This window comes from Cynocephalus volans, chromosome 10 (assembly GCF_027409185.1).
Source record: "Cynocephalus volans isolate mCynVol1 chromosome 10, mCynVol1.pri, whole genome shotgun sequence".
Lineage (NCBI taxonomy): Eukaryota > Metazoa > Chordata > Mammalia > Dermoptera > Cynocephalidae > Cynocephalus > Cynocephalus volans.
In genome coordinates, this window is record NC_084469.1 from 38487028 (window position 1) to 38501889 (window position 14862).

Consider the following 14862-nt stretch of genomic DNA (forward strand, 5'->3'; position numbering starts at 1 on the left):
GGTTGACTATTTTATCCCCAAAGTTTATAGGCCTGGGATTGCACAGAAGGGGTGCAGACTTCTGCCTGAGTCCTGGCCGCGATGTCACTCAGCTTCCTTCTCTCCCTCCGTCTCTCCTGCAGCAGACAAGGAGGCTGACGAGTACTACATGAGGCGGCGACATCTGCCTGACCTAGCAGCCCGTGGCACCCTTCCCCTCAACGTCATCCAGATGTCCCAACAGAAGCCTCTGCCGCGGGAAAGACCGCGCCGGCCCATCCGGGCCATGTCCCAGGACAGGGTCCTGTCCCCACGGCGGGGCCTGCCAGATGAGTTCGGTATGCCCTACGACCGCATCCTGTCCGATGAGCAGCTGCTGTCCACTGAGCGCCTGCACTCACAGGACCCGCTGCTGTCCCCGGAGCGGACGGCCTTCCCCGAGCAGTCGCTGTCCAGGGCCATCTCGCACACGGACGTCTTTGTGTCCACACCTGTGCTGGACCGCTACCGCATGACCAAGATGCACTCCCATCCCAGTGCCTCCAATAACTCCTACGCCACCCTGGGACAGAGCCAGACAGCAGCCAAGCGCCACGCGTTCGCCTCGCGCAGACACAACACGGTGGAGCAGCTGCACTACATCCCGGGCCACCACACCTGCTACACAGCCAGCAAGACTGAAGTGACCGTGTGACTGTCAGGGCGGGGCCCGGGCTGCTGGGCAGGGCAGGGCAGGGGTGAGGAGGGGCCAGGAGCAGAGCTGCTAGCATTGCAATTCTCCCTTCCTTTGTCCCCTCCCTAGGAGGTGGGGGTGGGCCACCTTTGTCCAGAAAGCCATACCCCCGAGGATACAGCCCGATGGCCTGGACCGGCGCAGCATGCTCAGACCCAAGATCTAGAGCGATCGCTGTCACTCTTCCAGAGAGTTAACGGGGAGTGGGGAGAGGGGCCAGACCCCATTCTCACACCCCACCACCTTCACCAACCCCCTTTCAGTCCCACGCCCCCTTCTCCCCTTCCTGGGGACTCAGCTGCAGGTTCTGTCAGCCAAGAGACCTTCGCCCAACCCTGGTCCAAAGCTGCCTGGGTTTGAACGGGCCAGCGGGCGCAGTCAGCGGGCTGACCGAATAGGCTACTCGGTCTCATTCATTTACCTAGAACCGCATCACAGAAATCTTCTAGTGCCTAAAAACTGCCTGCTCGCTCCCTCAGAGCCGGGGAGCTGCTGTGTCCATAAGCACAATAATGATTCTTTTCTTGCCTGCTGGAACTCTGGTCCCCACTGAGTGCCCCTTCCCTCGCTGACCCCTGCCAGCCCCACCCTTAACCCCCGGGACAGGGAGGGGTTCCCTTCCTTTGGCTGCCTCCCCTTGTTAGGAACCCCACCCAGTTCCAGCTGGTTGCCCACTCACAGGATCCCTGGCCTGTCCTGGGGGGGGGGGCTTTGCTCCTCCCTGAGCCCTGGAGACTGCACCCCTGAAGGGCTTTAGCTCTGGCCCTTTCAGAGGGGAGTAGCGATGGGGTGCAGGGACTCTTGGAGTGCCCTCTCCAGCCACCTGGTTATCTCCACACTTCCTCCAGGCCTCTAGGTCTAAACCATGACCTCCACTCAGGCCTGTCTTCTCCTGCTCCTGGAGGCACCTGCAATGGCCAGAGAGCCAGGGTGGGGAGGGCCACTGTGATGCCTGGGGTCTTGGCTGGGCCCTGCCTGCCTCCCACCATGTATCTCAGGCAGGACTGAGGCAGACGCTTCTAGAGAGAGGCTACTTGGCCCCCAAACAAGGAGGACCTGAGACCCAGGGGCTTGTCGTGTACCCCGTACAATCCACTCCTCTCCTCTTCCCCCATCCCTGCCCACCTGCCCTGCCCCTGCTCTGTTTAGACCTCTCTCTGCCTGTCCCCCTTCCCCCCACCTCCCATCCTTCCTCAGCTCCGTCACTGTCTGGGGCTGCTGCTGCTTCCGATCCATGCCTCCTCTGTATCAAAGGGACAAAGTCCCATTAGGAAAAGCAAATAATGGTACTCCAGGCTATTGGTCTGGGGGCTAACGGGGCAGCTCCCCACCCCATCAGTCCCTCCCTGCAGTTCCACTTCCTCAGCCCTGTGGGGAGCTGTCACTGCCAGCCCACCTCAGCCCCTTCTCTGTCTCCAAGCTGGGGGTGGGGGTCAGGGTGTGTCGGCCTTCTGGGAGCTGGCAGTGAACTCAGCAGCGTCCACTCTCCCAGACCAGAGTCTGGGGGAGAGAGGGAGGGGCTCCCTCATTCTCAGGGCCAGGGCACCTTCCTGGGCTGGGGCTGGGGGAATCAGCTCCAGACTATTGGGTAAAGGTGTGATGCTAAAACCACGACTGACACCACAGTCAGACTCCTAATGCCCTTAAACAAGATCTTACATTCCCTCTGTTCTGCATGTATGGCTCTATAAATAAGTGGGGGTGCAGAACTCAGTGTCTGCCTTGGGAATTTTTAATCTAACCAAGCCCACAAACTGCGGAGAAATCAATGGACTGCTTCCTCTCACTGATTTCAAGAATTCCAAAGCTCTTGTCTCCTTCTCCCCTCCCCAGGGTTTGCCTCCTAGCATGAAGGAAATGATCGCATGAATCATGGGGGACTGAAGGCTGGGGGTTGGGAACGCAGCCCTTGGCTGGCTTTCCCACAGGAGAGGTGTTCCCAGGACGTGCGTCTGTGAGGCCAGGATCAACTCTCTCTGCTTTCCTGCCTACAAACATATAAACCTTCTTAGGGGCTGGTCCCCATGGGTTTATAAGGGTTTGTTCCAGAAGGTGCAGCTAAGGTTTGGAAAGGAGGAAATCAGTCTAAATAGAGCTTTTGGTCACTCCCAGAACACAGGTATGTCTGAGAGCTGGGTCCCTGAGCCCAGCACCCTTTAATCCTCTCCTCCTCAGCTAGGCCCCTTGAAGGCCACCTCCGGGATGTTGGGGGGGTCGGCGGGGGGGGGAATACACCATCTCCCCGGGTGTCTACACACACCAAACCAGGATCCCGGAACCTGATCTCATCGCTGTCTAAGCATGTTCTGGGCACCAAGTTCTCCAGCCTTAGGGTGAAGCTTTTCCCTGGGGCTCCTCCCTGAGCCCTGCTCTGACAAAGTGTCTGCCTGTCTTGGGGCTGAGGGGAGGTGGGGGGGTTAATAGGCTAATTCCCAAACATTTCTCATCCCAGCCTTACCACTGTCTGGTTTAAAACGTCTAGAGTCAGCTGGATCAGAAAATTCAACTTGAACGCTTACTTCTTTTAAAGGATTCCTTCCACTTCACCTTTGGGTCTGGAGGGGAGGAAGGAAGGAATGGAAGAAGGGAGGGAAGGAAGAGAGATGGGTCTACAAACTAGCTCCAGTGTAGCCCCATTTCAAAATCCAGACAAGTATGTCTTAACTGGGACATGGAGGTATCTCATTTATTCAGTTGTCCCATGCAACTTTACAGAACAAGCAAAGCCACATTAACAGACAAGTTCACGTAGCAGATGAGAGGGTTCTGGGGCTGGAACCCAGATGTCCTAACTTTCAGGCTGCTGGCCTCTGTCATGTATAGACAGACCATCTTCCCCCACAGTAAAAGCCCCTCCCCTAGCAAGAAAAGCCTGAAGTCCAAGATCCCCCTCTGCTCACTTGTTCTTTGTGCACATTTGCATCAGGGGTCTGCACAGGTGCTCTCCTGCCCTGACAGCTCTTCCTGGTCTCTTTGGCCTTTGATGGCATCAAAGCTCTCACAGTCCCTTGTGTCCTTCCACTTTTCCTGCCTGGCCTCCTCCAGTTATCTCCTGGCCTCATGTGTTCATGAGCCACAAAGGCTTTACCAAGAATTCCTTAACCTCCTAACTCAGCCTCCTGTACCAGTTTACTCTTTCCTTTCTCTCATCTCCCTCTTCCTCCATTTACCTTCCTCCCTCATTTCTTTTCCCTGGTCCTGCTGTAGTCTCTGGTTCTAAACATCAGAGTTCTCAATGTAAACGGTGAAGGAGTCAGACCTTCTTCAGGTCTTCCCTCCCTGCACCTGCAAGATGACACCCCAGGGCAGGGAGCCGGGCTCTCCCCCTGTGATCTTCCAGAGGGAAGGGGGGAACTTCCAGGTCAGGCATAACTGCTCCACGCTCAGCTTTGGTTCCTGCACCCAGCAAGTCTGCTCGAGCTCCCAACCCAGCCTGCTGCTAGCCCAGAGGCTCCTGCTCTGGCCAAAGACTCATATCCTTGGGGGCTCTTGGCCACTGCTCCACCACTCTTACCCCCTTTCCTGCTTGTGAGTGCCACAGTCCCCCTTTGTCCCAAAACATTTGAGGGCCTCGTGGTTCTCCAAGCATGGACATACGTTCGTACCAACATCCCTGCCACCCAACTCAAACCCAACTTAGAGATACATTGTCTGCCACCAGCCTCCCACCCACGGATTCCTTCCACAGGCAACTGTGGACTTGACCCAAGGTAAGAGGAAAGGGCTTCCGACCACATGGACCCTAGAAGGCGCCTGCTCTGAGAAGAGCTAACATGTTACCTTCCATACACATTCCCTTGCCACCTTCTCCAAATCTGGGAAACTTTGCTCTGGAATATTTTCAAGGAAGCTCCTTGCGTGTTAATGAAGTACTTTTCAGGGTTCAAATGTTATTTTTTATAAATGCAGCATTTTATGGCAGATTCAATAGGAAAGATATGTCTTCCTGGGCTCTATATTTGAATTTGGAAGGCAGCATACTCTAGGAGAGAAAAGTGCAGGGCTAAGGCTCTGGAGATACAGCTTCCAGCCCCAACTTTGTCTCCTTATTGCTGTATGACCAAGGGCAAGTCATGTTCCCGCTCAGTGCCTAAGTTTCCCCATCTGTAAAACAAGGGGCTTTGACTAGATGAGCTCTTACACTCTAGGGCTTTCATTCCCCTTCAGCAGCCCCTCCTTTCTGCACATTCCTCCCCAACTGAACTGCACACACCCCACTATACCTGCCCCACAGCGACGTCCTCAGATGACCGAGACAGCCACCAGACTCCTCACCAGGGCCTGCGGTGGGCCCAGTGGACTCAGCCACCCAGGGATGCTCTCATAGCTGAAGGTCAAGGGCGTAACCATTCAACAGTTACCAACCATGTGTCACAGAAGCCCTCTCACATAGACACACATAGACCATCCTGGGTGTCTGTGTCACTGGGCAGTTCTGAGTTTGGAGTTTTCCTTTTTGATGTGGTCCTTACAGCTGGAGGGAGGCGGTTCCAATTTCAGAGAGGAGATGGGCTTGGAGGAGAAAGCTGCATAGGTTTGCCCACAAGGGCATGAAGTTTGTACTTAGGGCAGCTGGGAGATGCATTCCAAGCCACACAGGAGAATGCTTGACAAAGGCCTGGTGTAGCAATGGATGTCACTGTATCCCACCCAGAACGCGTGTCCTGAAGCCCAAGTCTGAAGACTGAGGCTCCATTCCAACTGGAGGAGGAGTAGACTTCACCACCCAGGCTGCTGGGAGCTGGGCACTCACCCTATCCTATTACCTTTCCAGCCCCTCCTCGTGACACTACTGTCCTCCTGGTGAAGGCTTGTGAAGCAAGAGTGGACAGTCCAAGTCGGGATCATCAAATCCATTTTGTAAATCGGCAAACACAGCAACCTTCCATCAGTCAGAGAAACGACGCTGTGCGTTCCCTTAACATCTCCCTAGTGAGGGAGAAGACCCTGCTCGCTGCTGTCCACCCCTGCAGTGACCCTTGAATGCCACTCCCTGGGAGGACTCACTCATTTGCTTCGTAGTGGCAAATACTCCTCTAGTTCTATAACTCAACTAGACATTTTGTAGTAAAGAATTCCTGAAATTCTCTAATAAAAAGCAATTCTTACTGTAATATTTTTAGTTTGGGGACAAAATTTCCTAAGGGGGGATTAATGAACATTTTTATGCATTAGCCCACTGTATGGATTCCATGTTTATTATACGGTAGTACTGATGAGCAGTACCTTTCTATCTGTACCTTGCACAGTTCCTTCATTACTCATGTCAGCTTCATGAAAAGCAGTGTTTTTATAACTGCTTCTTCTGTACAAATCTCATCGTTCTACTTACCTGTCAAAGCACATTCTATATGTACTGTAAACAGATACCACTTTAGTAAGATTTAGTCTTAAGGATTTTTCCACTTTTGTCAGTAACAGATATTTATGGATTAAAAAAAATAAAGCCGTTTCAACATAAACCATGTCTCTTTAAAATAGCCATGCACTTTTATGAACAGAGTCAAAACCAAAGGTAATTAAAAAGCAAAAAAAGGACATAGGTCATTGGAGCTGGGGACGGAAGCAGGGATTAACTGCAAACAGAAGCTAGGGAACTTTCAGGGTAATGAGAGTGTTTTAAAACTGGATTGTGGTGACAGTTGCACAACTGTATAAACGGACTAAAAATCGCCAAAGTGTATACTTACAATGGTTGAATTTCATGATATACAAATCAAACTTCAATAATGCTTTTTAAAATGGGGAACAAGGAAATTCAGGAAGGTAAATTTAGGACAAGTGCCAATGGACAAGGTACCAATTCAATTAGAAGTCCTAACCCTGTCTCCATACTCATCTATTCCAGCACTTTGGTCTTGGACATCAGGTCTTAGTTGGATTTTTGAGTTGGTTCCTGTAGCTACCATGGGTGATCAGAACACACAGGTGGTTAAATATCCAGGCCACTTACCCCATAGAATCAAGTTGCACCATGAAAATCGATTTAGATTTGGAGTTTTGTTCAAGACTCTCTTTCTCTGGACAGGTTTTTCATATGATTTTCTTTGGCACGTGTTCACTTTTGCTGCTAAGTTCATCTGTTGTTCTGTGTTTCTGAATTTTTACCAGAGCCTGGAAACCGGTGGCCTCAGGTTCAAACAAAATGCTGCTAAGCAGGACAGTTGGCCAAACACCCAACACCAGCACCTTGATAGCCCCCAGGATCCACGGTCAGGTGTGTTTTGTTTCCAACTCCCCGACTGCCTTGGAAATAGAATCCTTCTCATTGGAGGCATGGGGCGTATATTCAAAATCTCTTTATTCCCTCCGGTCAATGGCATTCATTACCTAGGACATAGTTACAAACCTGCTTACTATTCTTGGCCATTGTAACACATAACCACGCACATTCTGAAATGTATTTACTCATCTCCACTATCACTACTGCGGTGCTGTTGTTTCTAAGTCATAGCATCTCCATGACCACTCTGAGCAAGTACACACACACATACACATAATAGAACTATAGGGAAGCTTCATTCATCTGTATTGATTTTTGGAAGGAAACCCATACGAAAACAAAATTCGGAATTGGAGAAAATACTTTTTAGAGAAGCGCAATTTAACTGTAATGCTTACACATACATATTATGCCTAAATTAGACTAAATCATGTTCCCTAATAGAAACTCTCAGGAAAACTTCCTTACTGCACAGGTAAAAATAATATGTAATTAAAATTAATGTGGTTCAGAGGTATAAGTCAGAGAATTCCAAACATGCTTTAATGGTATTTCTAAAATACTTTAAAGAAACTCTTTTCTTAAATATGCTAAATATCCCCCTTTAATTTTCATTAACTCTAATAATTTGTTCAACTTTGCCTTTTTGATTCTCAAAGGTAATCCTCAGTTTAGCCCCTGTCATAATTGTTACTAACTCTAATAAATGAGGTTTTATTATACCATCATGAACAAGTCAAGGCCAAAGAAAATGCACTTTGGAAACATTGAGATTCCAGGAGTCCGGGACAGCTTTTCACCTGTGGTGTCACTTCGGACACTCATTTTCTTCTTTCTCCTCTCTGGTTGAACATGAGAATGAAGCTCAAAACCTCTGGGCAGGAGCAAGAAAGATTTTCCTTCAAGGATCTAAGATGATAGGAGGACACTCACTGTTTTGGCTAAAATGTCAGGAACGGGAAAACCAGAAGGGGCTTGGGAGCAGAAAAAGGAGCCATTTGAAAGTTCTAGAATAAAGGAATTAGTAACTTTTACATCATGGATGTGTAGCCAATGTCATCTCTGGGCCTTGGTTTCCTCATCTGTAACAGCTGGGGAATTAGATACATCCTGAGATCCTTCCTGTGTCTGATATTTTACCACTTAATCATCACAAAGCAGTATTCAAATTATAGCTGGGCTGCTAGGCAGTTGAAAGAGCTTGTGAGCACCCATCCTGTGTCCTGCATGGTCCTGCCCATGTCAGCATTCCCATGCCATGAGGACAAGCTGGAGTGGAAGAACACTGGACTGGGAGTCGAAGTTGTTCATGGTACTGGCTCTGCTGGTGTTTTGCTGCGTGACCTGGAAAATCTCATTTCTCCTCTCCGAATCTCAATTTTCCCATTTAAAACAAAATGAGTGGGCCAGACCAGGCGATCTCTAAAATGCTTCTCAGCTTTTGTAACTGCTTCTAGGACTTTGCCAAGACTTTGCTAGGAATCGGTGAGCTTAGCTGCTATTGATCGTGGCAGAAGGGTAGAGTGGAGGGTGGAGTGGAAGTGGAGGAGGAGTATACCCTTGGCTGGAGCCACCACTTGGGAGACATCTTCCCAGTTTCTTTGTTGCCAGCATATCTACCTTGTGTCAACAAGATGGCTATAGAGGAAGCAAAAATATTGAACAAAAGGATGAACAAGGTCCTCAGAAAACTGCCTCTTCTGGGCTAGGTGGTTAGCTCAGTTGGTTAGACCACGTTGCTATAACAAGTCAAGGTCAAGGTTTGGATCCCCATAGCAGCCAGCTACCAAAAATAAATAAATAAATAAAAATAATTTTTTTAAAAAAGGAAAGAAAGAAAACTGTTTATTCTGTTTGACTTAACTTCCTGCGATTTCCCCAAATCAACAAATTGGTTGTCAAGGAAATCCCAAAGACTGCATTTTCACAGGAAGTTCTCAATAGTTCATTATTTTACTGTGTTTTGCCCTTAGAAACAGAGCTCACATATGTGTTGTAGGACCAGAGCCCTAGCCACAAAGAGGAGAGAATTTTTTCTAATCTGAATCTCAATCCCAAACCCAACTTCTAAAGTTGTGTGGCAAGTGCAGAGTCCTAAGAGTTTTGCCTTCTTTCCCAACTGTGTGTACCTTAGTGATTTCTTCTTGGACCATTTATAAGAGCTACTCCTGCTGATTCAACCCAGCAGTCTTGGAGAAGACCTCCTCTGCCGCATACGCAGTATTGGTCCATACACTGGTTTTCATTTTAGACTCAGAGACAACTAAAAACTGTCAGCAATTCAGTGCTATTCAAAGTGTGGCCAACACAGCAGCAACCTCGGTATCCCTTGGGAGCTCACTGCAATGCAGGTTCCCAGTGCCCATCCCAGACTTTCTGAATGAGAATTTCTGGGGATGGGGCCCTGGAATTTACATTTTAACAAGATTTTTAGGTGACTCCATGCACATGGAAGTTTGAGAAGCACATCATTTTGCCTTTTTTTTTTTTTTTTCAGTTTTGAAATTTTATAATCCCATGACAAGAATAAAGATTTAGAATTCTGGGGATCAGAGTAGCCTTGATCTATGCAGCCTGACAATTTTAGGCACCCAGCTTCAGTGCAGAGATGAGAAACAAAAATGAGTTTACAGAGGATTAAGTATTTAGGAAAGGAGGAGAAACCTGAAGCGACATGTATAGGAAAGTTTAATAGAGGCAAAATTATGTGACTGTTGGATAACATCATAAGGTTGAATGGGAATCTTTAAAGATTGCTCAAAATGGAGTGTGTCAAACGTTGAAGGGAACAAGGATAAGGTTGTGGACACAGAAGAAGACCCATTCCCTCAGGCATCGCAGGAGTACCGGAGGGGGGAGATGTGCTCCTGTGAAACTTCTTGGGAAGGCGAGATGGCAGCCATTGTGACCAGCGGCGACTTCTGTCCCTCTTCCTCAGCCTTATCCAAGAGCCCAGAAATGGGTGGAGCCACCACCATCAGCAATGTTACCTGCCGCCACAGCAGAGCAAAAAGAGAGTCCCAGAGAGTCTGGCAAGGACAATTAAATGGCAGCCCAGAGTGGCACATACCACTTCCACTCACATCTTGGCCAGATCTGGCTTCACAGCCGCACCCCACCACAGGGGAGCTAAGAGGGGACTCTACTATGTTCTGGGAAGACGGAGAACAGGAAATACCCCTGAGCAGCTTTAGTGTCCACCGTAGTCATCATGCTGTGTAGAGCTGAAGACTGGTAACTTATAGAGACAACGTCCCCCTTCTCTATCACCATAGTAAAACCATCAAAGGGTTGTCGTGTTTTAAAGCAGATGAAACTTTTCTGCAAGTGATTTATTGTATATGAAACCAGTGCTGTGCCCATTTTCATTTCAGATTGGTGAGTGGATGTCTCATTCAGGAGTCATTTGTTGCAAAAAACAAAAACTCATTTGAATTAATTGAGGCAAAAAATGAACATACAATTATTATTATGTATTATTATTACGGGATCTAAAAATATTTCTTAAGGCCCATACATATAAACAGGCCTCAAAAAAGCAAAGTAGAGTCATCCAAAACCATAGCGATACTCTCTCGACTCTTTCAATGTCACACACCCTCATTTTCTTCTCTCTGCAAATCTCCATTTCTCCTAAGTGTGGTTCTTTTCACACACACCTGGTTAAACCTGGCCGAAATGACACCTTCAGCAATTACGTCTGCATAACATTCCCTGTCCAGTCCCTACAGCTCGTTGACGTAATCTGTCTGTGCTCCAATTCCAAAATTGCTGGGAGAAAATCTGAAATCTCTATAACGACTTCCATTGTTTATCAGTTACCTATTGCTGCATAACAAAACAACACCCCAAACTTAATAGCATAAAACAACAGTTTATTTATTGTTGTTCTCTCTTGTGATTCTGGAAGTTGACTGGGCTCAGCCAGACAGTTGTCACCCAACGTCCCATATGCAATTGCAGTCAGATTAGCTGACTGAAGCTGGGTCGTCTCAAAGGCTTCCTCACTCACGTGTTTGGATGTTAATGCCAGTTGTGACTTGGGACCTCAACAGGGGCTACTGCTGAAACACATGTCCTCTTCACGTGTCCTGGGCTTCCTCATAGCATGGCAGCTGGGCTCCAAGAGCAAGTGTCCAAAGAGAGGAAGAGAGAAGGGGCAGGCAGGGGGTGATGTTGAGAGAGCCAGACACGTGAAAGTGGCATCACCTTAAATGACATAGTCTCAGAAGTCACACAGTGCACTCTCTGGGTCGAACGGTCACAAAGTGCTGCCCAGATTAAGGGAAAGGGACATGGACTCTATTGTCTGAAGGAAGCATAGCAAGGTCACATTGTAAGAAAAGCATGTTAATGCAAGTTATCACTATGGCTGTCTTTGCCACATTTTGGGTCAAGCGTCTATCTCTGGTCCCATAAGTTGTGGTCAGGGAAACTTGGATCACATACTACAGAATGATTGCAGTCGTCCACCCCTGGAGCTATAGGCAGTTTCCAGAAAATGAAGTGTGGGGTGAGCACATACAGTGAGCAGCCTCTTTACAATGGGACATCCCTGAAGAGTTAAGAAAGTATCCCAAATACTTCCAATTGATAAAGTATCACCTGCTCTTCAGTTCCAACCCAAGGACAGCAGAGAAGACAGTGACCATGACATGCTAATAGTGGATTCTGTGCATTCACATTAAAATATCAGTGGTTCCCACCCCACCTTTTCCTTTACCCTTACTATTTTCCCCACCGGTCCAAACAACAACAGTAATAAGTATTTCAGCCCTACTTTTCAAAATAGACTTTTTTCAAGCCCATGATACAAAAATTGTCATGCAACAGCAAGAGCCATATAGTGGAAAGAGAAACTGTGTTGACATTGAAAGCTGACCTGTGGGTATCAGTAAGCCAAGCTAGGAAAGCCTGAGTTTTTACAACAAGCCATGGAGTCGATAACATATAGGACATAGTTAAGGCACATGTCCTTCTACACAGGACAGAGAGAAATACCTTCCTGCACTGGGGAGAAAACTCAGGGAAGGTCAAACAAAAGAGAAAGAGTGAGATATATGGATCTCTGGGCGAGCCCTGACCCTGATCACCCACCGTAGGATGGGGTGGTGGAGATGGAGGGAGGGCAGAACGGACACAGAATCCTCCAGAGTGTTTGGAGGGTTTGAGAGCAGAACAGGCTTCTGGCCAGCTTCCTACCTAGACCTTTGAGAGGTAAATTTCTGATGAATGTTCCATGCCAACATATGACAGTAATGGTAGGTAGCATGGAAATGGTAGCAAGACGGGACTACTCAGAAGGGGGCCCCCCACTCAACCCAGGCCCCCAGCCCCTAAGTGATTTCGGGAAGATAACAAGTGACCTGGCTACAAATCTGAACAATATCTCCAAAGATTGGGTTATCTCAGAGCTCACAACAGCAGAGACCACCATCATAGAGAAATGAAAACAAGCACAAATCTGCACGTTGGAATGACAGACATAAAGTTTAAAGCTGGTACACCCATATCTTGAGGCTCAAAGTCTTTCAAGAGTGGCTCTCAAACGTTTTTGTCTCAGGATCTGTCTACATTCTTAAAAATTATCGAGAGCCCCAAAGAGCTTTCGCTTGTATAATAAATATATACACTTATTATATTAAAAATTTAAATGTAGAATATTTAAAAATAACTAATTAATTAATTTTACAATAGCAACAACAAAGCCTTGATGTGTAAACATAAATAACATTTTCATGAGAAATAAATAACTATATTTTCCAAAAAATGAGCTAGTGCGCAGACTGGAATTGTTTTACATTTTTGCAAAGTTCTTTAATGTCTGGCTTACTAGAAGATAACTAGATTCTGCTGCCTGCTTCTTCAGTCAATCTGTTGCAATATCTCACCTCGTGGAGCCCCCCGAGGCAGCCTGGGGAACATGGGATGAGAAAGAGGAAGAAACAGAGCAGCGCCTCTTCCCCACTGTCACTGGCCTGCCCAAAATAAGCCTGAGCTGGGGACTGAAAAAAGCTTTAGTTTTACCCTAACTTGGAAGTTGTCAATATTATAATGGACTGGGCCTGTTAATTGTTAAGTGGAGAAGTTACCAAATGACTTATTTTGTAAGAATAACCTGAAAAGTAAGGGATGGAAAGAAGGAATAAAACTGCTTACTGGTGACACACTAGGGTTTCCCTGCTTGACATAATGGTTATAGAGACAGACACACCTGGCAGGGGACCATGCAAAACACCCAGATGAAAGAGGAGAGATTGTTGTGCTAGAGACTTCACAGAGGAGCATAAAGCAGTAGGGATGAGAAACTGCATGGCATCCTTGATAGACTGCAAGAAGAGGCGACAAGGATTTTATAAATCAGGAGCAGAAGACCTTTGGGAGAGAACCGGATAGGGTGGAAAGGGAAAAGTGACGTGTGGACATTGATTTTTTTGTCCTACATTACCCGGCCACCACCTTCCCCACACCTCTTGACAACATAACCCAGTCCTACCCCAGCCACCAGTGCAGACACATGAATCAGGCCCAACTGCAGTCCTTTCCTTTAATTTACAAACTGAAATTGAAAGGGAGAAAATCCCTTCTCTCTCAGGGAATGAGCCTTAATGATACACATCTGGGGCTACTGCAGCCTTGTCCCACACAGTATGGGGAAAGAAGACAGGCGGTAGAAGAGGATAAAACGACAGCTAGCATTCATCCAGTGCTCCCTATGCCCCAGGCACTACTCCAAAGCATGCTGCATGCATTAGCTCATTGAATCTTCAAACCGTCCCGTTGTTAAAAAGTTTGGTCTTGTCCTGAGGACAAGAAGACATTGAGGAGACACAGAAAGCGAGGAAAGAAGATTGAGGTTACACTTCAGAGGATTCCTAGAATCCTCGGGTCGGGTGAAATTCATGTTGAAGGCAGAGAGAGACCAGAGGAGCCTTGTGCTATTGTGCCCAGAGACCCATGAATGCAAACTGTTGGCCTGTCCTTAAAATTTCAGTTGCAGAGAGCAACGTAATGGTCATTTAAGGATGCAGAGTCATTTTCTTCTAGTTATTTAAAAATTATATTGGATTATCTGAATCATAAATTTTTTTAATGTATACTGATACACTACTTAGCAGTAGATTGTCACATGTCCCCTTTCCCATTTATCTGCCATCTAGGAATGTGATTATTCTGCTGTATATGATGACGGTACTTCAAAGAGTTCATGGAAAAATAGAATTAAAAGATAATATAAATCTTTCCAAGAACTTTCTGAAGTATCGTCATATGCTTAGATGTTTGGATTGTGCAGGTATGTGTGTACATGTGTATGGGTGTGTATGTGTGCGTACGTGTGTGTGTGTATGTGTGTATATTTTATGTAAAATGTGTAGATAAAAGAGTAAGTAAATTATATTATCACTAGGTGATGGAGCTCTATCTGATTTACAGTGATTTCTTTACATTTCTTTATATTTTCTATAATTTCTAATTTTCTATAGTAAGTATATATTAATTACTCTTATGTTCACAAAATAATCAGTATATGAAATGTTACAAACCATATAGAGTCATTATATATAAACATATATGTGTGTGTATATATGTGCATGAGAGTAATTCAAAAAGTTCATGGAAAAATAGAATTAAAAGATAATCTGAATATTTCTATGAACTTTTTGAAGATTGCAGGTGTGTATGTGTGCACACCTATATGCACACGTAAATTGTCCCAAATTATTGACAGGGATAGTCTAGGTAATTTTAAAATTTCCTTTTACTTTCATGTATTTCCCAATTTTCTGTAATGAGCATGAATTACTTTTTTGATGGAAAAAATAAAATGTACTGTTATAGATTTTTTTATTTCTTTTATTTTTTGGTGAGGCTTTTTTTACTGGTTATGAATATTCATGGCATACAAAATTGACTGTCACCACTTGTG

The 14862-nt window shown here is 46.4% G+C and overlaps 1 protein-coding gene across 3 annotated transcripts in view; it reads left to right on the forward strand.

Annotated features, from left to right (window-relative positions):
• Positions 1-673, forward strand: part of SHISA6 (shisa family member 6) — a 279290-nt gene extending 278617 nt beyond the window's left edge. For all 3 annotated transcript variants that reach the window (XM_063113148.1, XM_063113149.1, XM_063113150.1), the window contains one exon: positions 123-673. In XM_063113148.1, coding sequence (XP_062969218.1) covers positions 123-673 — 551 coding nt within the window. The remainder of the gene's footprint in view (positions 1-122) is intronic.
• The last annotated feature ends 14189 nt before the right edge of the window (positions 674-14862 follow it).